This window comes from Chiloscyllium plagiosum, unplaced genomic scaffold (genome assembly GCF_037043375.1).
Source record: "Chiloscyllium plagiosum isolate Xiang-an unplaced genomic scaffold, Cpla_swu_hap1 HiC_scaffold_29, whole genome shotgun sequence".
NCBI classification, from domain to species: domain Eukaryota; kingdom Metazoa; phylum Chordata; class Chondrichthyes; order Orectolobiformes; family Hemiscylliidae; genus Chiloscyllium; species Chiloscyllium plagiosum.
The window spans coordinates 7,227,190-7,253,676 of NW_028270167.1; the positions used below are offsets into that span (position 1 = coordinate 7,227,190).

At 44.1% G+C, this 26,487-nt stretch overlaps 1 protein-coding gene across 2 annotated transcripts in view; it reads right to left on the bottom strand.

Annotated features, from left to right (window-relative positions):
* Positions 1–724: 724 nt before the first annotated feature.
* Positions 725–26,487, bottom strand: part of scn2b (sodium channel, voltage-gated, type II, beta) — a 28,686-nt gene continuing 2,923 nt past the window's right edge. The window contains exons 2-5 of one of the 2 annotated variants that reach the window (XM_043676520.2): positions 7,370–7,536; positions 5,723–5,933; positions 4,077–4,272; positions 725–3,065 (exon numbers count right to left, since the gene is read on the bottom strand). In XM_043676520.2, the coding sequence (XP_043532455.1) occupies positions 3,056–3,065; positions 4,077–4,272; positions 5,723–5,933; positions 7,370–7,536 (584 nt within the window). In that variant the 3' untranslated portion in view covers positions 725–3,055. Of the gene's footprint in view, positions 3,066–4,072; positions 4,273–5,722; positions 5,934–7,369; positions 7,537–26,487 lie in introns of those variants that run through there. The other variant, XM_043676521.2, reaches the window with a different exon arrangement.

Genomic DNA, 26,487 nt, shown 5'->3' on the forward strand with positions numbered 1-26,487 from the left:
CTCTGGTTGGCAGCATTCCTGCAGTTCTGATCACATGATCTTCTGGCCATGTAGTATCTGATTACATGATCAAGCATTCCTATAAATTCCCTTTGTGCTCACTGACCAGATGTGGTGAAGTTTCTGAGGTCTAATAGCCCTCAGTCTCAGGCTGTTCCTCTTTCCTTCCCCCTTGGTGCTCACAAAAAAATCTTGGTTTTCCATTTCCCACTTGCTCACTCCCTCTGTGGGAAGATCCTTTCTCTCTACAGGACCCAAGTGAGGACCCAAGGTTTACATGCCTCTTTACTGATTGACCCTCACTCACTGCTGCAGTTATTCCTGCAACTGGACCCAGCTCTGCAGGAGTGCTGGCCTCCAAACCCACCCATTCTCACCCTGCAATTCAACATCCCCCAGTCTCTCTCTCTCTCCTGAGCCCTCACCTCCTCTCCCACCTCCCAAAAAGCCCCAAGTCCCATTCATCCCTGAGATCCAGAGTGCTCATTCCCCGTCACCCACTTCCTAAAGACCCCATTCCCCAGTCTCTCACTTCCTAAAGCCCCTATTCCCAGTGTCCCACTCCCTAAAGGCCCATCCCCCAGTCTCCCACTTTCTTAAGCTCCTATTGCTCAATCTCCCACTTTCTTGAGCCCCCCCATTCCCCAGTCTCCCACTCCCTAAAGCCCCGATTCCCCAGTGTCTCTGTCCCTTGAGTCTGCATCCCCTAGTATCTACCCTGCTCTGAGCCCATATACCCCAGTCCCCTTCTCCTCTTTCTCTACCCACAAAAAGCCCCAATTCTCCAGAGTCTCCAAGATCATGACACCCCATTCCTCAGATCCCTTCTTCCGAGTCCCCATCTTCAAACTCAAAAATCCTCAATTCCCCACTGCTCCCAAGACCCCAAACCCTCATTCCACAGTCTCCCACTTCCTAAATCCCCCATTTCCCTAGTCTCCTTCTTCCTCCACTGAGTCCCCATCTCCCACTCCCTGTTCCACCTGTCAGACTACAGAGCCACCCTGCCCCTTGGGTGCTTTTAGCTCCATGTTTACAATGGCTTTCAGCAGGAACAGGTGATGACCTCCATGGGAATGGTTTGGAAATTATTTTGTTTAAAATAAAAACATATGAATCTGATCCTGGCTCCCACTGCTGGGGTACAATATCTGCTATTCATGTTGACACAAAAGCAGTGGGATTATTACATCAGAGATTGTCAAACTGCTGTAGACAGCACTTGGGACAGGAATTCCCAATTTCGGAAAGCTCCTGGTAATTCCCAAAGGACTATGAAAATCATTCTGTAGCCCTCTCCTGTCAATGACTAGAATAATAAATTTAGACTATTTGTTGGCCAGTCAATATATTCTGGTTTCAAGAATTCTAGTCCTGCTCAAAGACTGTTGCAACAATGTTCCTTTCTGTTCAAGGATAGTTCCTCTCAGTCCAGCCCTGAGTTAATTCACTTACTCTACACAAAACTTCCCAAACATTCTGCACATGAAAAACAGCCTTCACTCCCTCTTTTTCCAAGGGAGAGAGGCAACAGAAGATGTTTTGAGGTGGACAACTTACAACCACCGTGTCTAAACCTCCATTTTCAGAGTTTCCCCTATTCTTAGAATTATAAGGATTTTGGACAATAAAACACTGTACACCATAATACATTCAGGACCTGTTAACCATATCAGTAGAGACACTAGCTTCCAAGTTTTCACAATGATGTTTTGTGGCAATGTTCAAAATGAATTAAAGTCAGCAACAGTATTAATATTGAGGGCAATTTTGACCTTACCTGCCCAATGGTAACAGGAGATTGGGTGCACAGGAACAAGCCATTTATTCCCCTGAGCTCTTTTCTACCATTCAATAAGAATCCTACCAAAACACTCCTGCCTGAACACAGTGGAACTACAATTAACTCTATATATACCTGCCTTTACCAGTCCCATATCTTTTAATGCCTTCAGTTAATAGTATTCTATTAAGAGTTAAAATTAACAATAGATGTAGCATTAATATCTGCTCGCAGAAGTGAAGTCCAAACTCCAACTGCCCTTTTTGCGTGTCAAAATGTTTCCTAATTTCACTCCTAAAAGATCAGGCTTTTATTTTTATATTACATCCCAGACTCATAACCAATGACAAATAGCTTCTCTCTATCGAATCTATCTGCTCCCTTTAATATCTTGAGAATTTTGATTGTCAGTTGCTGACTGTCCAAATTCCTAGCCATTTTCGTGCAGGTTCTCTCTGTGATTTAGCCCTTCGAATCCAGGCAGTGTTCTGGGAAATCTACACTACATTCTGCTGGAGGTCAAAATTCACAACTGAGAGCACCATGTCCAAAAATGCTCCGATGTGGTTTAATGTTGCATGACATCTAGTCCCTTGCATTAAACTCCTTAGAATCCATAGGCCAACATTGTAAAAGCCTTTCCCATCATTTTCTCTCCTTATTCATGACATTTTAATAATCTTTACACTCGGATTCCCCCAAGACCCCTGACTGTTTCTAAAGTATTCCTGGCTTCGCGGCTCACTTGATTTTACTTCCATTTGAAGGCTGATTTCGAGAGAGATGTAAAATCAATACCGCACCCAATCCCTGGGAATCCTGCTTAGTGGGTTAGGTTAAAATTACCCTCACCAGTGTGTAAGGAAGCCATGCAGCATCAGCCTGAGTGTGCACTATTTATACTGCAAGGTACAGTGTTGCTGCTCTGTTGAAACATGCATAATTGATTTCTCCAGTTAGAAGTCACCACACTGATAGGACATTTGGCATGACTTGTAGTGCAATATACACAGCGATGGTGTGAAGCCTATGGTCTCATTGGGTTTTCCAGTTACACCTATGTGTGGTTTGGAGGTTGATGACATGCATGGCGAAGCAAGCACAGTTTCACAGCACAGCAGTATCATATCAGCATTCATGTTTCATGTGACGAGGCAATGGATTGAACACAGAGACGTATTGGAAATATCCCACGAAGCACGAAGACCAACAGTTCTCACCAGAGGCAGGTCACTGTCAGCCTCCATCTTTGCTCATAGTTCCTGTGTTGTCTTAGTGTTGCCTGCAGGATAGACATAGAAATGTCATTGGATTAAAACTTTGCATGAACTTCAATCTCAATGTCAGGGATCTTAACAATTACAACAAAAATAATTCAATGTACATTCCTGCGTCTTCTGCTGTCTTGGGCTCAACATTATCTGTCTCCTTTAGTGACAGGAGAACAAACAAGACTTGCATTGAGAGTAGTCTCCTATAAACAGCAACTATCAATATACTGGAGGGGGTTATGAGAGACTAGGAATTGAACTGGATAAGTCATATAATTACTGTGATTACAAGAGCAGGTTAGAGGCTAGGAATTCTGCACTTCCTGACTCCCCAAAGCGTGTCCGCCATCTGCATGGCATAAATCAGGAATGTGATGGATTATCCCACCCCACTTGATGAATGCAGCTCCAACAATATTCAAGACGTTTGACACCATCCAGGACGAAGCAGCCCACTTGATCAGCACCACACCCACAAACATTAACTCCGTCTACCACCAATGCTCAGGAGCAGCAGTCTGTAACATCTACAAGGTGTACTGCAGAAATTCACCAAAGATCCTCAGACAGCACTTCCATCTAGAAGGACATTGGCAGGACTTACATGGGAACACCACCACATGCAAGTTTCCCTCAAAGCCACTCACCATCCTGACTTGGAAATACATTGCTGTTTCTTTAGGGTCACTGGGTCAAAACCTGGAACTTAGAGATGAGAGTGGTTTTCACTGAGCCACAGCCAACACCTTTTCTCAATTTTATATGCATTTGGGAATGTATATGTCACTGGCTGCTGTGAATATATTATCAGGGAGGGGATTTAGGATTTTGAACAAGCGACAATGAAGGAATGGCAATGTATTTGCAAGTCAGGATGTTGAGTGACTTGGAGGGGAACTTGCAGGGGATGATGTTCCCATATATCTGCTGCCCTTGTCCTTCTAGATGAAACCGGTCATGTGTTTGGAAGGTGCTGTCTAAGGAAGTACAAGTTAATACTTGTTTCTGACTGACAGTCTTACTTTTCATCTTCTTCCTGATTGCCTTCGCCATCTGTTTTTCCTTCCTCTTCGGTTTTCTGATCTTCAGAGTGATGATCTTGTTTCTTTTTCCTCCTCACACACTTCACGATGACTAAGACCAGAATGATGACAGCCAGAAAGCCCCCGACTGATGCCCCTATAATCACAGCCACGGTGGAGTCACGCTCAGGGGGAACTGCAAGGTAAATATCACTGGATCAGGAAAACGTTCCCTCAACGTACGGAGGCAGTCTTGTGGCAAATGCACACATTTGGAGAAAATAAATACAAATAGGAACAAGAAACTTTCAATTACACGTTCAAATAAGAGCACTTTGAGGAGTGTGATCAGCTGTGTGTCAGTTCAGGATTTGGTCGCTGTAAACCCCTCACAAAGACAAATTGTACAAAATAGTTGCGTGCTTCATTGGCTGTGGAAGGGACCTACTGGAGATCAATGTTTCCTTCGTAGGTGCAAAGACAACTGCAATGTTTATCTTTTTAGCTTTATTTCATATTTTCCTAACTTGCAGTCTGTATATCTGTAATGTAGTGTAACCTTTTTTCTTTATTTTCTTTATTTTTCTATTCCTAATATTTGTACCTAGGTACTTTGTACCTCAGATGGCGCAGTATGTTGGCAACATTGTACACTTTTCACTGTATTCTTGTTCTCTTGTAACCTGACTACATGCGAAAATAAACCTAATTCTAATTCTAAAATCCCCGTGTTCCAATTGTTGCATTGGAAGGTAGTGCTCACACACCCACAGCACCAGCCACCCCACTGAGACAGACAGGCTGTGGACAGCAAAACAAAAGTGGAGCAAACATTGAAATCAAAGGTATGTGCCATCTTGCATTTGTATAGCATCTTTAATATAGTAAGGGGGTCACTTAGCTGATGTCGCTGGGGTGTGGTGCAAATTAAAGCTAAAGAATAGGTTCAGTCCCTGTTTTCCTCCTCCTGCCAAACCTCAACAGTTTTGCTTCATGGAACAACTACGAGCAACTCACATCTTGTTGAGCAGGAGTTTCAAATTTCTTTAAATTTTCACAGAATCCCTACAGTGCAGAAAGAGGCCATTCGGCTCATTGAGTCTGCACTGATCCTCTGAACAGCATCCCACCCAGACCACTACCTCACCTCCATAGTCCCACATTTCCCATGGCTAATCCATCTAGTCTGCACATCTCTGGACACTATGGGCAATTTAATATGGCTAATCCACCTAACCTGCACATCTTTGGATTGTGGGAGGAAACCGGAGCACCCAGAGGAAACCCACGCAGACACGGGGAGAATGTGCAAACTCACGCAGACAGTTGCCTGAGGCTGGAATTGAGCCTAGGTCCTTGGCACTGTGAGACAACAGTGCTAATCACTGAGACACCATGCTATCCTTCTTTGTCTTGTCAAGAATTATAAAACCAATTGTAACTATGCACTAGATCCAAGATTTAGTTTATACAGATAGTTATACAGTCAGTGGTGGTTGGGGGGCAACATTAAACACACAATGAGGAAGAGCAGAAGGTAGTACCACACACAAAGAAAATGCAATGCACATCACAGAAAGAGAATGGGCAGGCATGTCAAAGATTGGAGGGAAAATGATGGAGATGACAATATTATTTTACAATACCTTCTGTGACAACTTGCAGGTGGATTATTCCCCACCCGTTGTGTCTGTCAGGTGGGTTTAACACAGAACAGTTGTAAAAGCCTTCATCGCTGAGCTGGATGTCGTGAATTGTGATAGAGACATCATTTCTTTTGAGGTTCCCTGACCACTCCACCCTGCCTGCAAAGCGGTCATCTCTGGGGATAATGACTTTTTGCCAGAATTGAACAAGCTATGGGGGGCGGGTAGGGGGAAGAAAAGAGAAAAAGCTAAATGGTTTTGTGGGAGTTTTTGTCAATTCATCTCCATGCAAGTCTTTTTTTTTAACGCAAAAACTATCTGAACACAGCCAAAACACTGCAACCCGTATGCTAACATGCACACCAATTCCCACTCAACCATGACCCCTGTGCCGCCAAACAGAAATATAAATGACATTCTGCATGATGGGGAGCCAATGTGAAAATTCTCATCCTTGTTGTCAAACTCCTCCACAGCTTCTTGCTTCCAGTCTCTGCAACATCCTTCGTTCTTACAATCTTCTGAGATCTTGGTGCTTCCAATCCAACCTTCACGATCTTCATGGTATCATCACTGGTGGTCGTGCTTTCAGATTCTGAGACCCAAGTCTCTGGAATTCACTTCCTAACATTCTCCACTTCTTCAGTTCCTGTTGCTCTTTTAAGATGTTCCTGAAAGCTTATTGCCTTCAAATTTTTTAGTCAACTGCCCCTAATGACTCTCTACATGGCTCAGTGCTGAGTCTTGTTTGATAACACTTCAATGAAAACCCCTTGTCTCTATTGATAATGCTGTATAAGGTGGAAGGTGTTTTCATCTTGAAAGAGTGTCTCCTTGGGTATCAACCCAGCTCCAGACTCCCTTGTCTCTCCAAAGTCCTTGAAAATGTTGGTGCCTCCCATATCCGCACCCATTTCCCTTAATTCCCTGCATCAGTCTCTCCATCTAGTTTCTGTTGCCTGTGGCAGCCATAGAACAGCTTTTTTCAACGTCACAAATCATATCCTATATTCCTGTGACCATGGTAAACTACTTCTCTCTCCCTCTGGCTTGACATGTCCACAGCTTCTCACTACGCAGCCCTCCAGCAAGTCTCCTCCATCGTCCGCTCTGAGGAATGGTCGATAATAGGTTCAGCTCTGTAATCATACCATAATCATATGTAGTCACAGAGTCTCCTGTAACAGTTCCTCCCCCCGCTCTCACAGTGTTTCCACTGGAGCCTCACAAAGATCTAACTTTGTCGCTCTCCTATTCATCATCCACACACAACATTATCTGAAAATACACCAGCCAGTTTCATGTTTACACTGGAAATACTGAGTTCTGCCTCAGCCCTTCTCTCGGAATCACTGACTTGTCAGACTACTTGCCCAACATCCAGTCAAGAATGAGCCATATTTTGCTCTAAATAAACAGCAGAAAGGGCTAAATGATTGTCTCTGTCCTTCACCACTTGTCACTGGCTGCATTCCCTCCCTGAGGCTGTTCACAAGCTCTGTGTCCTTTATGGTCCTGACACTCAAACCCTCGTCTTCATAAAGATCACTACCCTCGCCTTCATTGCATCATCTGTCTGCATCCCTGTCTGAGCTCATCGACTGCTGAAATTCTCATCCCACCTACACTAAAGAGCAAAACACTTACCACATCTTGAGTGCAGTTGCTACATTCAGCATAGGTCCAATTTAAAGAGAAACGCTTTTCATTCACGTCATAGCAGGAGTTAAAGGTGCAGCTCAGTTTGGCCGATGTGCCATTTAGCCCAATGACATCAGGTGACACTGTAACTTCCATAGCAGAGCCAAAGTGCACTAAAGGAGGTGGGGAGGGTGTGAGAAAGAGATTGTCAGGAACCAAAGCATTAAGAATTATGGACTGTTCCACAACTATAAAATAAGGACAGTTTCCTCAGCAATGAGAAAGGAATTGGAGGTGCACTGTTACAATGATATAGTCTGGGCACCCTCTGAAATTGGGAGGAGCAAAACTTCAATTAAGTATCTCAATTAAACCCATGACCTGGATTAAATTAAACCCAAATATCAACAATTGGACCTAAAACCCAGATCACCAAATTGCAGACACCTCCCCAAGATTAAACTGTCAAGGAGGACAGAGACCAACAAAGACATGCCTCACCCTCTCAACATGTAACCTCAAACAACAGTCAGGGAGAATCAGATACCATTACTAACCCCGAGACTCAGTCCTGGTGAAAGGGAGGCTGACAGCTCGCCTCCTCTTCACCAAAAATGACAAAGTCAACAGTCACAGTTCCAAAATTAGTCCCTTTGGCAAGACACCAACAATGGGCATTTATGCGGCACCTTAAAAATAAAAATCCAGAAGCCCTTCACTGGAGTGAGTATCATAAATCAAAACTGAACACAGCCGAGTAAAGACAGATGAATTGATGCTCAGTTGCAGGGACAGCATGAAGCAACTTTAAAAACAGAGAAAGGATTTGAGCAAGGCTGATCCATTCAAATGGAGTGATAGACTAGTGGCATTACCACTGGGCTGTGGATCCAGACCCCAGGCATGGTTCAGGACCCAGATCTGAATCCCACCACGGCAGATAGTGGATTTTGAATTCAATCAAATATCTGGAATGAACAGCCCAAATGATGACTGTGAATCCATTGTCAGAAAAATCCATCTGGTTCACTGCTGACCTTCAGGGACGGAAATCTGCTGTCCTTACCTGGTCTGGCCTACAGACCCACAGCAATGTGGTTGATTTTTAACTGCCCTCTGGGCAATTAGGGATGGGTCTAATGCTGGCCTTGCCAGTGATGCTCTCATCCTGTGAATGAATCAAAATGATGGATCCTGATGATGAGAGTATCCTGACAAGAGAACTGTGATGGTGCTCAGACTGCACCAGCCTAGGTGCTGCTGTAATCCTGCAGTTGTGCCTTCACTCTTTGCAGCTTTATTTGCATATTGCTGTGCTTCAAGACTCTGTAAAAAAAAATCTATATTTCCTAACACTGCATCAATCAGAGGGCGATGCAGCTGGGTTCCAGTGCTGACTCTGCAGGACCGATATTGAATAATACTAAGTTGGGCCTATCCCTAGGGACACTGCAATGGAACAAGATTCCATTCCAAAAAAAAGAACATGAGGAGGAATCTCATCCTGTCAGCCTGTGCTGTTCAATTTGCATCACTCCAGAGAGGAGCTAGATTTCTCTCGGGGAAGTTAGGAACAAATTCCTGCAATGTTCACTTTGCCTGCGAGGACAGGATACTTACAGATTGCAGGACGTTTGGCTGAGCTGGAATCACGCCATCTGTGAAGGTCACTGTTAAGAATTAAGAAGGCCCTCGATCGGCTGACTCTTTTCAGAAGTCTGTGCACGCTCAGCACACACACACACACAAAAAACCTCTTTAACAGCCCAAGGAGGGAAGGCAATGCCCCGCTCTCCAGAATGAACACTCTCGGATTATGTTCCAAATCCCATCCAGGAGCCCAGATGTGGTCCGTGCCAGAGCAAGTGTTTTAACCTGAGAACACACTCCGGACGGGTGTCTCCGCCGGGAATCAAGATGGAAACAAGCGGATGGTGACTGCATTCCAAACATCAAAGTGTCACAGCGATCCTCAGCTGATTGCTTGCACCAGGAAGCAATGGGTTAATGAAGGGTGTATCTTCTCACAAGCATAATGTGTCCACTGAAAGACCAACTCACTTTTCTCAGCTGCCTGCCCCACTTCAGTGAGAAACTAGAGCAAGTTGAAAGAAGCTCTTGCTCACTTGCCCCTTTCTGGTTTAACAGTGACAAAGAGCTGAAGGTACGTGCAGAGGGATGGCAATGAAAGGGTTAAGGGTTTGTTTTAGTTTTCTCGCAATAATCTATTGATCGACAATCGGCATTCAAGGTCTCCGACTAGCATTTGCGTATTTATTTGTTCCACAGAGAGAGAGAGAGACCGACTCGAGATGTCGACCAGATATAGAGGCAGCTTTATTCTGCATCTAACTCTGTGCTGACCCTGTGCTGGGAGTGTTTGATGGGGGACAGCGTACAGCGGGCTTCACGCTGCTCCTGACCATGGGAGTTTGAAAGGGATAGTGTACACTGGAAGTTTTTGATGGGGACAGGGTTAAAGGGAGCTTTACTCTGCATCTAATCCCCGTGCGGCACCTATCCTGGGTGTATTTACATCGGAACATAGATACAGGAGCAGGCCATTCAGCCCCTCGCGCCTGCTCTGCCATTCAATAAGATCATGACTAATCAGTGGCCAAATTCCATATATCTGTCTGTGGTCCATATCCCTTAAGACCTTTGCTTAACAAAACGTATCTATCACAGATTTAAAATTAATAACTGGTGTAGCATTAACTGATGTTTATGAAAGAGAATTCCATGCCTCTACCACATTTTGTGCAGAGGTACTTCCTAACATCTTGACTGAATGGTCTTACCCTAATGTTTAGACCAACCGTTAGTTCAAGAATCTTCAAACAGTGGGAATAGTTTACCTGTATCTGCCTTTTCTTGTTTATATCTTGAAGACTTTGATCAGATCACCCCTTAATTCTAAATGCTAGATAAAACAGACCTAATGTTTGTCAGCCCTCCTCATAATTTAACCTGTATCATTCTTGTAAGTCTACGTGGTACTCCGTCAAAGACTAATATATCCTTCCTAAGGTGTGGTGCCCAGATCTGCTCACAGAACACCAAGTACAGTCAAACCAGGGGTTTTGTGAAACTGCAGCATATCTTCTGCATCCTTATTCTCCAATGCTCTAGATATAACAGCCGGCATTCCATTAGCGACCTTGATTATGGCATTTTAAAGATCTATGCACCAATTCCCTAAGTTTCTTTGGACATTCACTGCACTTAATGTTGCTCCATTGAGAAAATACCCTTATCCACCCTTTTCGGGTCCAAATTTGCTTACACTTGCTTACATTGAATTCTATCTTCTACAGTCTTGCCCATGCACTTGCTCTATCAATATCCTTTTGTAATTTTATGCTATCATTTACATTGTCTACAATGCCATCCAAGTTTGTGTCATCAGCAAATTTCGATGTATGACTTTCGACGCCATTATTCAAGTCATTAATAACTAATGTGAATAATTGAGGCCCAAACACAGATCCTTATGGGGCACTATTTGTCACGTCCTGCCAATTTGAGTATCTAGCCATCATCTCCATTTTCTGTTGCCTGACACTCAACCAATTCCTCAGCCATGTCAGTAATTTGCCTTCAATTCTCCACACTTCTACCATAGTTGACAGTCTCTTATGTCAGACGTTATCAAATGCCTTCAGGAAGTCACAGAGTCTTAGATAGCACAGCATGGAAACAGACCCTTTGGTCCAACTCATCCATGCCAACCGGATAACATAAATTAATCTAGGCCCATTAGCCCGCATTTGGCCAATTTCCTTCTAAACCCTTCCTATTCATACATCCATCCAGATGCCTTTTAAATGTTGTAATTGTATCAGCTTCTACTACTTCCTCTGGCAGCTTATAACCTACATGCTGCACCACCCTCTATGTGAAGAAGTTGTCCCTTAAATTTATTTTATATCTTTCCCCCCTCATCTTAAATCTATGTGTTCTAGTTTTGGAATCCCCCCTCCTGAGAAAAAGACCTTGATAATTCATCCTATCCATGGGTCTCATGATTTTATAAACTCTATCACGTCACCCCTCAGCCTTTGACACACCAGGGAAACTAATCCCAGTCTGCTCTGCCTCTCCTCCAACCTTGGAACCATCCTTGTAAATCTTCTCTGCACCCTTTCAAGTTTAACAACATATATACAGCATCCATAGACATTCCCCTTAGTTACCTTTTTAAAAAATTCTCTGAAGTTTGTCAGGCATGACCAATCTGTCATGAATCTATGCTGGCTCTCCCTGATTAACTGAAAAATTTTGAGGTGGTCCAATACCCTACCCTTGATTATAGACTCCAATAATCTTGCCACAACAGATGTTAGGCTAACTGGTCTGTAGGTCCCTGGTTTTTCATCCTTGATAAAAAATGAAATGTAATTTTACAATCCAGAGGGACAACTCCTGTGTCTGAGGAACTCTGAAAGATTAAGGTTAGGGACTCTATAATGTGCTCCTCTATTTCCTTTAACACCCTTGGATGGAAACCATCAGGTCTTGGGGATTTGCCAATCTTTACTTCCATTAATTTCCTCATTATTGATATTTTACTTACATGAATTTTATTCAGTCCCTGTCCCTGATCCACTATTAATTTCGAGCAAGCTATCCTTCTTTTCTACAGTAAATACTGAGACAAAGTAATTATTAAACATGTCTGCTATTATTGGTAGTCCTTGACAATGTCCCCACATTCTTTCATGGACCAACATTACTGCTGAGCACCTCCTTTCCCTTTTCGTAACTATAAAATTTCTGCTGATTGATTTTAATGTTCCTTGAAAATTTCCTTTCAAAATCCCTTCTAGAAGTTCTATAGTGTGTGGCCTTTTGTTAGTCTTTGTATCTTTTCCATTCAGCAGGGTCTGTGCTATTATTTACATTTTTGTCAGCTCTTTCTTTTAATTTTATGTGATCTCTTATCACTTTAGTTGTTGATGGCTTTTTTTGTGAAGTGAAACTTTTCCACGTCAGGGTATAAACTGGTTTTGTATTACGTTCTGATTCTTGAAACATCCTCCACAATACTTCAGTTGTTTGATTCATTCCCAGATTTTCCCAGTTTACTATGAACAGTCCCTGTCTCATCTCATTAAAGTCAGCTCTACCTCAATATAAAATTCTAGTAAATGATTCATGCTTTTTGCTTTCAAATACTACATTGAACTCAAACATGTTATGATCACTATTTGATAAATATTCTTTAGATAATTGATTAAATCTGGTTCATTATTCATTACTAGCTCCAATATTGCTTGACCCCTTTTTGCTTTGAGGACATATTGCTGTTGGAAATTATCCCGAACACACTCTGGACATTCACTACCTTTCTGACAAATGCTTGACTGCCTCTCCCAATCTACATTAAAGTTTAAATTTCTCATTTAAACCACTCTGACTGCTACACATGTGCCAACTTCTGCATTTATAAATCAAGCACTTCACACCTGCTAACAGGGGATTTATACACCTATTACAGCTTTAGATCCTTTACTGTTCCTCCATTCCACCCAAAAGGTCTCCACTGAATGCTTTCCCCTCATTATCTCCTCCTTCAACATTGAAGTAATTTTATTTTAATAAGTGGGGCTCTTCCACCTCCTCTGCAGTTTCCCCTGTCTATCCTGTAAATTTTAGAATCTGGGGAATGTAGTTCCCAGTCCAGACCATCCTGTAGCCATGCCATATTGATAGTTACTATGTCAAAATCTCCAATTTTAGTTTGTGACACAATGCATTTACTTTATTCCTTACAGTCATAAAAATAACTATTATTTGGGCCATAGACTGTAAACTATCCCTCAGAACCAATGCTTGATTCACCTGTTCATTATTATTATTGGGAATAGTAAAGTAAGCTTTACTTGCAGTTGAAAAAAGTAGAGGCTGTTTTACCATATATCTAACGCTTTGTACTGGTCCTCGGAGTATTTGATAGGGGGGGGGGGCAGAGAAAGCATTACTCTTTATCTAACCTTGTTTGTCTCTAGCCTCAGAATATTAGTTTGGGACAGTGTAGTGAAGGATTTATACTGGATCTAACCCTGTGCTGTATCTATCCTGGAGTACGAAGAGAGAGCTTTACTCTGTATCCAGTCCTATGCTGTACCTGTCCAGGGTGTGGTTGATAAGGACAATGTTGAGGGAGAACTACTTTCAGTTTAAAAGAATAGAGGGAGCTTTACCCTATATCAAACTGTATTAACCCTGTCTCATGAGTACTTGATGGGGACAGAATACTCTGCTTTACTCTGTATCTACTCCTGTGTTGTCCCTGTCCTGGGAGTGTTTGATAGGGACAGGAGAGTGAGTTTTACTGTGTATCTGATTCCATGCCATACCTGTCCCAGGAGTATGCGATGGAGACAATATTGTGGGAGTTTTACTTTCCATTTACTTTCAGTTTTGAAGTGTGGAAGAAACTTTGCTCAGTGTCTGACCACGTGTCCCTGACCAGGGGGTGTTTAATGGGCATAGTGTCGAGGAGGTTTTATTGTCATTTTAAAACAGTAGAGGTAGCATTACTCTCTATCTAACCTTGTGTAGTACCTACCTTGTGAGGGCTTGATGGGAACAGTGTCAAGGGACCTTTATTCTGTATTTAACACAGTATCTTAAAATATTATAAAACAGCCAGAATTATTTCTTTAGAGGGTCAGGACTGTACCCTAGCAGATGATTATGCTCTACATCAATCTCCTTGCACTGCATTTACTGTGTCCCTATTAGGAAATCCTTCTTCAGTCTTTCCTGGGGAGATTAAAGGATCTTTAACATTTCAGCTATTGAAAGCCTATTGTTAAAACTTTACTCCCAAATTCCAAGTAGGCACTGTCTAATAGGATAATGAAAATAAATATTTAATTAGATCCTTCAGAGAAGAATTGAATATAAGTTGAGGGAAAAGTAAATTTGACTGGATGTGGGAATGAGAGTGGAATGGGAATAATTTGATTGTTCTTTGGAAAAGTTAGCATATATTCAGTGGGGAAAATGACCTCTTTCTGTGCTGTCCAATGTTTCTGTGGAATAATGCAGATTGAGTATTTCACTATATCTAACCGGTACTGTATCTTGTGTGGTAGCATGTCAAGGGGCAAATGTAGCTTTTCTAACCAATGCTTAAGGGAAGGAAGAAGTGAGAGGGTGGAGGGAGTAGAACATTTGACTGAAACTATGGAATAGTGGGACTGGGCAATGAAGTGAATCAGCATTGAAGATGGTGCATGGAGGGTGAGTAGAGGAGGGATAAAGTGAGTCTGGGAAGGGAGGGAATGAGAGTGTGGTTGAGCTGGAAGGAATGAGAGTTAGTATGGGGAGGTGGTAGATTAGTGGCAATATCACTGGACTAATAATCCAGATGCCCAGTCTGATGGCAGCCAAAGATAGTGTTTGTCTTCCATCGGCAGCTGGTGGAACTTAAGTTTGATTAATTGTTTTTAAAAACATCTTGACTTGAGATGAGTCTTAATAATAGTCATGACACTATCATAAATTACTTTAAATACCCATCTGGTTTGCTAATCTCCTGAAGAAACCTGCCACTTTTACTTGGTCTGGCTGACACATGACCATCTTCCTAGTGGGTGACTCTTAACTGTTCTCCAGCAAATTAAGGATGGGTGGCAAATGCTGGCCTCCTGAGAAATCCCCACATCTCAGGAGCAAATACAAAATAACTGGGCCCAATGATTAGGCCCTAAGTGGTTAAATAATCGCTCAATCCTTTTGGGTTTTATTAAACCCTTAACGGTTTTGCGAATGATGAAATGATGACCAGAATATCTTGATTTGATGGGCAAATGGGCCAAGGAGTAACAGATGGAGTTCAGTTTAGATAAATGTGAGGTGCTGCATTTTGGTAAGGCACATCAGGGCAGGACTTATACATTTAATGGTAAGGTCCTGGGGTATGTTGCTGAACAAAAAGATCTTGGGTGCAGGTTCATGGTACTTTGAAAGTAGAGTTCAGGTAGACAGGGTAATGGAGAAGGAGAAAGTGAGGTCTGCAGATGCTGGAGATCAGAGTTAAGAGTGTTTTGCTGGAAAAGTACAGCAGATCAGGCAGCATCCGAAAATCGATGTTTTGGGCCGCAGCCCCAGTGAAGAAGGCATTTGGTAAACTTGCCTTTATTGGTCAGTGCATAGAATATGGGAGTTGGTAGGTCATGTTGTGGTTGCACAGGACATTGGTTAGGCCACTTTTGGAATACTGCGTTCAGTTCTGGTCTCCCTGCTGTAGGTAAGCTGTTGTGTCAGAAAAGATTTACAAGGATGTTGCCAGCGTTGGAGGGTTTGAGTTACAGAGAGAGGCTGAAAAGGCTGGGGCTATTTTCTCTGGAGTGTTGGAGGCTGAGGGATGACCTTATAGAGGTTTATAAAATCAGAGGGGCATGGATAGGGCGAATCATCAAGGTCTTTTCCCCACAGTAGGGGAGTCCAGAACTAGAGGATATATGTTTAGGGTGAGAGGGAAAAGATTTAAAAAGGGCCTAATGGACAACATTTTCACAGAGGCCTTCCTGATGGCTTCATTCCTGATGAAGGGCTTTTGCCTGAAATGTCGATTTACCTGCTCCTTGGATGCTGCCTGACCTGCTGTGCTTTTCCAGCACCACTCTAATCTTGACTTTAGAGGGATATGGGCCTCTATGCTGGCAAATGGGACTAGATTATGTTTCTCTGTTATACATCTCAGAAGCTATCCATTCCTCTGGAATCCAGTTATTCCCGGAGCAATATTCCACAGGAAACCGCTACTACTTAACCAATACTTATATGTGAGAATGGGCAATGAGTGGCAAAAGGACATTCCACTGTGGGGGTATTACTCAGCTAGAACCTATTTGAAGCATAGCCATTCATTTTCCAGTCAGAGAAGGTTCAGTGTATCTTTAGCTGATTTTTGGCTTCATTAATGAGGAGATGCTAAAGTCAATTGTTGCTGCCCCATCTGTGCTACATTAGCCCGTCAAATAATTATTTGTGCTGATAGAGAGAGGTTAGGTACAGAGAGAAATGCTGACTTATGTTGGCTCACATTAAGCCTCAAATTTAAACTTCTCATCTTCGTGTTGAAATCCATCCATCACTTCCATATTGCTATAATCTGCTCTAGCCCCATAACTCTCCAAGATATCTATTTTCCTGGACTCCAATGTGTATGCCCAATATTCATTGGTCCATTACCTAAAATAATCTACATACAGGCAAGATGTTGAGGGAGCTTGACAGGTTGAATACTGAATGGATGTTTCCTCTTGTAGGCAAGACTAGAGAGGAGGGAATAGCTTAAAACTAAGGGTCCCCCCCATTTAAGACAGAGATGAAGAGGATGTTTTGTCTCAGAGAGTCATGACAGTGAGGAAATCTCTTGCCCAGAGAGGGGAGGAAGTGGGGTTATTGAATACTATAAAAGCTGAGGTAGATAGATTCTTGACCAACAAACAAATCAAAAATTCAGTGGGAAACTAGAGTTGAGGCTACAATCTGGCAAAAGTGAGGACTGCAGATGCTGGGGATTAGAGTTGAGAGTGCGGTGCTGGAAAAGCACAGCAGGTCAGGCAGCATCGGAGGAGCAGGAGAATCAACATTTTGGGCATAAGCCCTTCATCAGGAATGAGGCTGTGAGACTCGGGGCGGAGAGATAAATGGGAGGGGGGAGGTTTGGAGGGAAGGTAGCTGAGAGTGCAATAGGTAGATGCAGGTGGGGGTAAAGGTGATAGGTCGGAGAGGACGGTGGAGTGGGTAGGTGGAAAGGCAGATGGACAGGTAGGACAGGTCATGATGGCGGTGCCGAGTTGGAAGATTGGAACTGGGATAAGGTGGGGGGAGGGGGGAAATGAGGAAATTGGTGAAATCCACATGGATGCCATGGGGTTGGAAGGTCCCGAGGTGGAAGATGAGGCGTTCTTCATCCAGGTGTTGGGTGGTTCGGGAGTGGCGATGGAGGAGACCCAGGACCTGCATGTCCTTAGCAGAATGGAAGGGGGAGTTGAAGCGTTCTACTACGGGGTGGTGGGGTTGGTTGGCGGAGACATCCCGAAGATGTTCTCTGAAGCATTGTGCAAGTAGGCATCCTGCCTCCCCAAAAAAGAGGAGACCGCATCGGGAGCAACAGTTACAGTAAATGACGTGTGGAAGTGCAAGTGAAACTGTGATGGATGTGGAACACTCCTCTGGGGACTTGGAAGGAGGTGAGGGGCGAGGTTTGGGTGCAGGTGGCAATGCCTGTGGTAGCAGTGGAAGGTCCCAGGAGAGGAGGGTGCATTGGTGGGTTGCGTGGACCTGACAAAGGAGTTGCAGTGGGAATGGTCTTTATGGAAAGCGGATGGCGTGGGGAGGGAAATATATCTCTGGTGGTAGGGTCCATTTGTAGGTGGCAGAAATGGCGGAGGATGATATGATGTATATGGAAATTTGTGGGGTGGAAGGTGAGGACTGGGTGGACGGGTGGTGGAGGGGGGGGTCTGTCCATGTTGCGGTTGGAAGTCTGGGGTTCCAGGGCAGAGGTGCGGGAAGTAGATCAGATGTGCTGGAGGGCATCATTAACCACCACGTGGGAGGGGAAACCGTGGTCTTTAAAGAAGGAGGCCATCTAGTGTGTTCTTTGATGGAACTTTGATGGGAGGCGGAGGAATTGGGAGTACAGGATAGCGTTTTTACAGCGGGCAGGGTGGGAGGAGGTGTAATCCAGGTCACTGTGGGAGTCGGTGGGTTTGTAGTGCATGTTAGTGTTGAGTCAGTCACTGTTGATGGAGATGGAGAGGTCCAAGAAGGGGCTACAATCAGATCAGCTTCAAACCTATCAAATGGCACAGCAGGCTGGAAGGGCTGAATAGCTTTTTCCTGCTTCTAATTGATGTGGTCACATGCTCATGTGTACCTTCAGCTGCCTGGGCCCCAAGCCCTGGAATTGCTTTCCACCAGTGAAATCTTCTTTAAGAAGCATAATAGCCACTTGAGTCATAGAGTCATAGAGATGTACAGCATGGAAACAGACACTTCAGTCCAACTTGTGTTTGCTGACTAGATATCCTAAGCTAATCTCGTCCCATTTGCCAGCACTTGGCCCATATCCCTCCAAATCTTTCCTGTTCATATACCCATCCAGATGCCTTTTAAATGCTGTAATTGTACCAGCCTCCACCACTTCCTCTGGCAGCTCATTCCATACACACACCACCCTCTGTGTGAAAAGGTTGCCCCGAGATCCCTTTAATTCTTTCCCCTCTCACCCAAAACCTATGCCCTGTAATTCTGGACTACCCCATCCCAGGGAAAATACTTTGTCTATTTAGCCTATCCATGCCCCTCATGATTTTATAACCCTCCATAAGGTCACCCCTCAGTCTCCAATGCTCCAGGGAAAACAGCCCCAGCCTGTTCAGCCTCTCCCTACAGCTCAAATCCATCAACCCTGGCAACACTCTTTTAATTCTTTTCTGAACCATTTCATGTTTCACAACATCATTCTGATAGGAAGGAGACCAGAATTGCACACAAGTTTTCAAAAGTGGCCTAACCAATGTCCAACTCCTATACTCAATGCTCTGACCAATAAAGGAAAACATACCAAACGCCTGCTTCACCGTCCTATCTACCTGGAACTTTACTTTCAAGGAGCTATGAACCTGCACTCCAAGGTCTCTTTGTTCAGCAACACTCCCCAGGACCATAACATGTATAAGTCGTGCTCTGATTTGTTTTCCAAAATGCATCACCTCACATTTATCTAAATTAAACTCAATCCATTGGCCCATCTGATCAAGGTCCCATTGTACTCTGAGGCAACCTTCTTCGCTGTTTAATATACCACTACTTTGACCATACCTTTGATCACCTCTCCTAAAATCTTCATCCTTGTATTCATGCCAATACCTGTGGCTGAATAAATCCCTCCAACGTTTTGTGAGGGAATGTTTTACTTGGTGTTATCTAAATGCAAATTGTCATTTCTTTTTTTGTGTGGAAACAGGCCCTTCGGCCCAACAAGTCCACACCGCCCCTCCGAAGAGAAACCCACCCAAAGCCATTCCCCTACCCTATATTTACCCCTGACTAACACTGTGGGCAATTTAGCATGGCCAATTTCTAAATGCAAGAAAGGATGCCAAGTGCTTTCCCTGAATTATATTGTCCTTCAGTGCTTTAAATGGCAAGGCCATCTGTTGTCGGATTTAGGAATGTCACTGTTTCTAACCAGTATGATGGTGGATTTGGACAGGGAGGTAACAACAAGCAGAATGACAGCACCATTCACTGCTGTCGCTTGAAGCTGAATACGTGGAATAGACTAGTCGAGAAATGTTTTCAGAAAATAAATGAATCATCCTTGGTCGAGGGTTACAGAGGTATTTGTGGACCAGATATGTTCTGGAAGGGGGTTACATACGGTTAGAGAGATTTGGATCTTCTGGAATGGAATAAATGCCTGATATTGATCTGCATGAACTGTGGAATGAGTTGTGATTGGTAGCTCTATATATTTATTTTATTCAATCACAGGATGTGGTCATCACTAGTTGGGCCAGTATTTATTTGCCTGTCCCTATTGTTGCCCTTGAGAAGGTGGTGGTGAGCTGCCTTCTTGAACTGTTGCAGTCCACCTGCTCTTAGGGAGGGAATTCCAGGAGTTTGACCCAGCGACAGTGAAGGAATGGCGATATATTTCCAAGTCAGGATGGTGTGTGGCTCAGAGGGGAACTTGCAGGAGGTGATGTTCCCATGTATCTGCTGCTGTCATCTAGATGGAAGTGGTTGTGAGTGTGGAAGGTGAAGGTGAAGCTTCTCTTCTCTTGCACCCTCAGGGAAAATACAAAAATGCAAATTTGAAATCACAACAGTTTTTACTACAAAAGACTGATCAATAAGTTGACACTAATTGGCTGAGGCATTGCCATGGAGAAAGCAATGGCAAACCAATCAGTCAACTTGCCAAACAAATCACCCTTTTCTTCCCTTGTAGTGTAAAATATTCTGACCTTTCCAAATTTAGCATTTGGCATTGTTGTTTCCGTCTGTAACGTGTCAGTAACAGGTCTCTGATCCTATCAACATCCACATTCTACACTACCAAGTAACTGTTTAATTGCCTAATTCTCATTTCAGGCTTTCTTGCAACCTTAGATGATTTACCTATCAGACCTAAATCGAGAACACACTCTACTCCCGTAATTGATACAAAAACTAACATGCCCTTAGTGAAAATATCTTCACAACTTGGATTCATTTTCTGATTGATCATTGAATTATTACAATTTGCAGTATGGACTGTAGTCAACATGGGATTTTTTTTTAGATTAGATTAAATTACTTTCAGTGTGGAAACAGGCCTTTTGGCCCAACAAGTCCACACCAACCCGCAACCCACCCGGTTCCATTCCCGTACATTTACCCCTGCCCCTAACACTACGGGGCAATTTAGCATGGCCAATTCACCTAACCTGCACATTTTTGGACTGTGGGAGGAAACCGGAGCACCCAGAGGAAACCCACGTAGACACAGGGAGAATGTGCAAACTCCACACAATCAGTTGCCTGAGGTGGGAATTGAACCCGGGTCTCTGGAACTGTGAGGCAGCAGTGCTAACCACTGATTTTTGTAAAAAACTACAAGAACTGCAGGTGCTGGAAATCAGAAACAAAACCAGAAGTTGTTGGAAAGCTCAGCAGGTCTGGCAGATCTGTGGAGATAAAGCACAGTTAGCTTTTCGGGACCAGTGACCCGTCCTCAGAACTGATTTTGTTGTTACCTTTTAATTAGACAATTTATTTTAAAAGAAATAAGATTGATCAGTATTTATTGCCCTTCCATAGATGCCCTGAGGAGGAGGTGACAGGTCCTTTTCTTGACCCACTGAGCTCCTTGATGTTCCTACAATGGTAATTGTTCAACCCTAGAAATGACCCCATGGTGTTGGGGGTGATATAGCATGGATATAGGATTGGCTAACCAGTAGAAAACAGAGGTGGGGTAAAGTGGGCATTTTCTACAAGTCCACCTATAACGAATGGAGTGCTGGAGGTATAAGTGCTGCGTCTATAGTTATTTACAATATTAACAATGTAAGGGCTTTTGGGGGCAGTGGCAGTCTCTCTACCTTTAAGCCAAAAGGCCGAAGGTTTCAAGTCCCACAAACTCTAGAGGTATGTCATAAAATATCTGAACAGGTTATTTAAAACTATTTACATTAATGACTTGGATGAGGAAAGTGAATGTACAAGTGAGTTTGGAGAAGATTTGTAGCTCAGGTTGAGGTTCTGGATGAAGGTTTGCTCGCTGTGCTGGAAGGTTCATTTTCAGACGTTTCATCACCATACTAGGTAACATCTTCAGTGAGCCTCCGGACGAAGCACTGCTGATGTTTCCTGCTTTCGATTTATATGTTTGGGTTTCTTTGGTTTGGTGATGTCATTTCCTGTGTTGGTGTCATTTCCTATTGTGATGTCATTTCCTGTTTTTCTCTGGGGGGTGGTAAATGGGGTCCAAGTCAATATGTTCGTTGAGTTCCGGTTGGAATGCCATGCTTCTAGGAATTCTTGTGCGTGTGTCTGTTTGGCTTGTCCTAGGATGGATGTGTTGTCCCAGTCGAAGTGATGTCCTTCCTTATCTGTATGTAAAGATACTAGTGAGAGAGGGTCATGTCGTTTTGTATCTAGTCGATGTTCCTGTATCCTGGTGAATGTATTATCGTCAGATTTAAAATGACACAAAAATAGATGGAAAGGCAAGTGATGAGGATGACACAGTGAGTTCACAGAGAAATATAGACAGGTAGGTGAGTGGGCAAAAACTTGGCAGATGCTATTGGCAGATATTGGAGAATGTGAGGTTTTGCACTTTGGCACAAAGAATACAGGAGCTGAATATTATTTAAATGGAGAAAGGTGCAGCATTGCAGGGTTTGGGGGTCCAAATGCATGACTCCCAAAAGTTAGCATCCAAGTTCAGTAGGTTATGAGGAAGGCAAATGGGCTGAGTTGGTGTTTATTTCAAAGAGAATAGAAAATACAAATAGCGAGGCCTTGCTAAAAGATACAAGGGAGCATTCAGACCACATCTAGACACTGTGAACAATTTTGGTCCCTTGAACTAAGGAAAGATACTCTGGCAGTGGAGGCAAAGATGATGCACTGGATTAATTTTGGGTTTGGAGGGATTTTCTTATGAGGAGAGGTTGAGTAGGTATTCCTTGGTGTTTAAAAGAATGAGCGGAGAGCTTATGGAAACATAAGATTCTTAGGGGACTTGATGTGGAGAGGTTGTTTCCCCTTGTTGAAAGTCTAGGACCAGAAGGTATACTCTCACAGTAAAAAGTCGTCCATTTAAGATAGAGGCAAATAGGATTTATTTTCTCTGAGGGTAGTAAATTTGTGGAATTCTTTACCACAGAGAACTATTGAGGCCGGGTCATTGGGTGTATTCAAGGCTGAGATAGACAGTGTTACAATCAGTATGGGAACCAAGGGTTATGGGAAAAGGCAGGAAAGTGGGAGTTGAGGATTACCAAAGCAGCCATGATTTAATTGAATGGCAGAGCAGACTTGATGGGCTGAATGGCCTACTTCTGCTTCTACGACTTGTGGTTTTATGCTAACTAGCACTCATTTCAAACTTACATCAGTAATTGCAGGCAGACAATTCAAAGTTGCAACTACTCATCCAGTTCACCAGGTGGAGTTACTGTATATAATGGTCGATTTCATGTAAACGTCAGCCCCCTATTTTTGGCCAAAAAAATCTGGAATTTTCCATATATCTAATGTAACAGTCGACCCTAGTTCTTCACAGTTAACAAATCAATATTTATGAGTCCGTGTGCCAGCCATTGCGCTCTGCTGTGGATTTTTAGAGTTACTGCAATTTGGTTTTTTTCTCTTTATTATAGAGATTAATTGGGCTTTTGCTGATGATATGGTATAACTTTTGACAGGCATGAAAATCTATGTAATTGTTGACCCCATGAATTTAACCTTAAAAAGTAGTCAAAAAAAATTCGACTATTACTCGAGTATATATGGTAGTACTTCTGGGAGAAATCTTCACGTTTATCGTGTCTTTCACAGTCTCAAGATGTCCCAAAGTGCTTTATAGCCAATAAAGTAATTTTTAAAGTCCAGGCACTGTTAGATATTTTCCTAATTAACCTACTCAGGGATATTATTATACACCTCCAGAGAAAGTGGGACTTGAACCCCAACCTCCTAGTTCAGAGGTAGGGATACTACCATTACACCATAACAATCCTTGGATATATAAGGGGAACATTGCTACCATATTTATCCACCAAATTGCCACAAACACTGGGATGATCATGTCCAGATTATCTGTTTCACTGGTGTTTGTTGACGATGACTATATATCAGGAACTCTCCGCTTTTCTTAAAAATAGTTCAGTGGGAAAAAGGGAATTGATTAACATCTCGCCTGGAAGATGATATCCTCAGCACACCCTTAGCACAGCACTGGAATGTCAGTTTGGGGTACACAGTCAGGTTTCTAGTGTGGAGCATTCTGAGTGAGAGTGGAGAGAATCATTGGGCTGACACTGAAGAATATTCATTTCTGTTGGATGTGCGTATTATTATGAAGTCAGATTTTTTTCAGGTGAGATTCTTTAAAATACCCTACTTAAAATAATAAATTTATTTTGCTTCAGAATTTACCATTACGATTTAACAATTTAACAAACTCACAAGACTACTTGGGCTGATTTAGGTGACATTTGTCAGGGTACATTGGAAATTTTGTAGATGAGCTAAGAGACATGGTAGCTAAATTTGCTGATGGTACAAAATAGGTAGGAAAGTAAGTTGTCAAAAGTGATATGAATGGGTTATGTGAGTGGGCAAAAAATTGGCAGCTAGAGTCTAATGTTGGAAAATGTGAGTGTGCCCACTCTCACAAGAAGAATAAAGAAGCAGCATATTGTTTTTATTTAGATTAGATTCCCTATGGTATTGGAAACAGACCCTTCAGCCCAACAAGTCCACACCAACCCTCTGAAGAGTAACCCAACCAAACCCATTCCTCTGCCCTATATTTACCCCTGAATAATTGCACCTAACACTTTGGGCAATTTAGCACAGCCAATTCACCTGGCCTGCACATCTTTGGATTGTGGGAGGAAACCCACACAGACACAGGAAGAATGTGCAAACTCCACACAGACAGTCTCCCGAGGCAGGAATTGAACCCTGGTGCTGTGAGGCAGCAGCACTAACCACTGAGCCCACCATGCCACCATTTGAATGGACAGAGCAGAATTCTACGGGGATCTGGGTATCATGACTGGCATTCCTGCAAATCTTTTATTCTTTTGCACAGACCTTTAAAATCAGTCTATGGCTGTGACTTTGCAATCAGGCCTCCGTGCCTACTTCTTTAACCAAGACTCTCGCCCACCCTCTGACGACCCCTTCTCACGCCTCCAACACACCCCATCCACCTGGACATCCCGTGCTGGCCTCCTACCTGCCCTCGACCTCTTCATAGCCAACTGCCGCCGCGATATTAACCGCCACCTGAACTCCCCCACCCCTCTCACCCACTCCAACCTCTCACCCTCGAAACGCGCAGCCCTCCACTCCCTCCGTTGCAACCCCAACCTCACTATCAAACCAGCAGACAAGGGAGGCGCGGTAGTAGTTTGGCGCACCGACCTCTACACCGCTGAGGCCAAACGCCAGCTCGCAGATACCTCCTCCTACTGCCCCCTTGACCATGACCCCACCCTCCACCACCAAACCATCATCTCCCAGACCATCTATAACCTCATCACCTCGGGGGATCTCCCATCCACCGCCTCCAACCTCATAGTCCCACAACCCCGCACCGCCCGCTTCTACCTCCTGCCCAAAATCCACAACCCTGACTGCCCCGGCCGACCCATTGTCTCCGCCTGCTCCTGCCCCACCGAACTCATCTCCGCATACCTTGACACCGTCCTGTCCCCCTTAGTCCAAGAACTCCCCACCTACGTTCGGGACACCACCCATGCCCTCCACCTGCTCCATGATTTTCGCTTCCCCGGTCCCCAACGCCTCATCTTCACCATGGACATCCAGTCCCTGTACACCTCCATCCCCCATCATGAAGGACTCAAAGCCCTCCGCTTCTTTCTTTCCCGCCGTACCGACCAGTACCCTTCCACTGACACCCTCCTTCGACTGACTGAACTGGTCCTCACCCTGAACAACTTCTCTTTCTAATCCTCCCACTCCCTCCAAACGAAAGGAGTAGCCATGGGCACCCGCATGGGCCCCAGCTATGCCTGCCTCTTCGTAGGATATGTGGAACAGTCCATCTTCCGCAACTACACTGGCCCCACCCCCCACCTCTTCCTCCGCTACATCGATGACTGTATCGGCGCCGCCTCGTGCTCCCACGAGAAGGTTGAACAGTTCATCCACATCACCAACACCTTCCACCCCGACCTCAAATTCACCTGGACAGTTTCAGATTCCTCCCTCCCCTTCCTCGACCTTTCTATCTCTATCTCAGGCAACCGAATCAACACGGACATCTACTACAAACCGACCGACTCCCACAGCTACCTGGACTACACCTCCTCCCATCCTGCCCCCTGTAAAAACGCCATCCCATTCTCCCAATTTCTTCGACTCCGCCGCATCTGCTCCCAGGAGGACCAGTTCCAAAAACGCACAACCCAGATGGCCTCCTTCTTCAAGGACCACAATTTTCCCCCCCGATGTGGTCGACGATGCCCTCCACCGCATCTCTTCCACTTCCCACTCCTCCGCCCTTGAGCCCCGCCCCTCCAACCGCCACCAGGACAGAACCCCACTGGTCCTCACCTACCACCCCACCAATCTCCATGTACAGCGCATCATCCGCCGTCATTTCCGCCACCTCCAAACGGACCCCACCACCAAGGATATATTTCCCTCCCCTCCCCTATCAGCATTCCGTAAAGACCACTCCCTCCGTGACTCCCTCGTCAGATCCACACCCCCCACCAACCCAACCTCCACTCCCGGCACCTTCCCCTGCAACCGCAGGAGGTGCAAGATTTGCGCCCACACCTCCCCCCTCACCTCCCTCCAAGGCCCCAAAGGAAACTTCCATATCTGCCACAGAT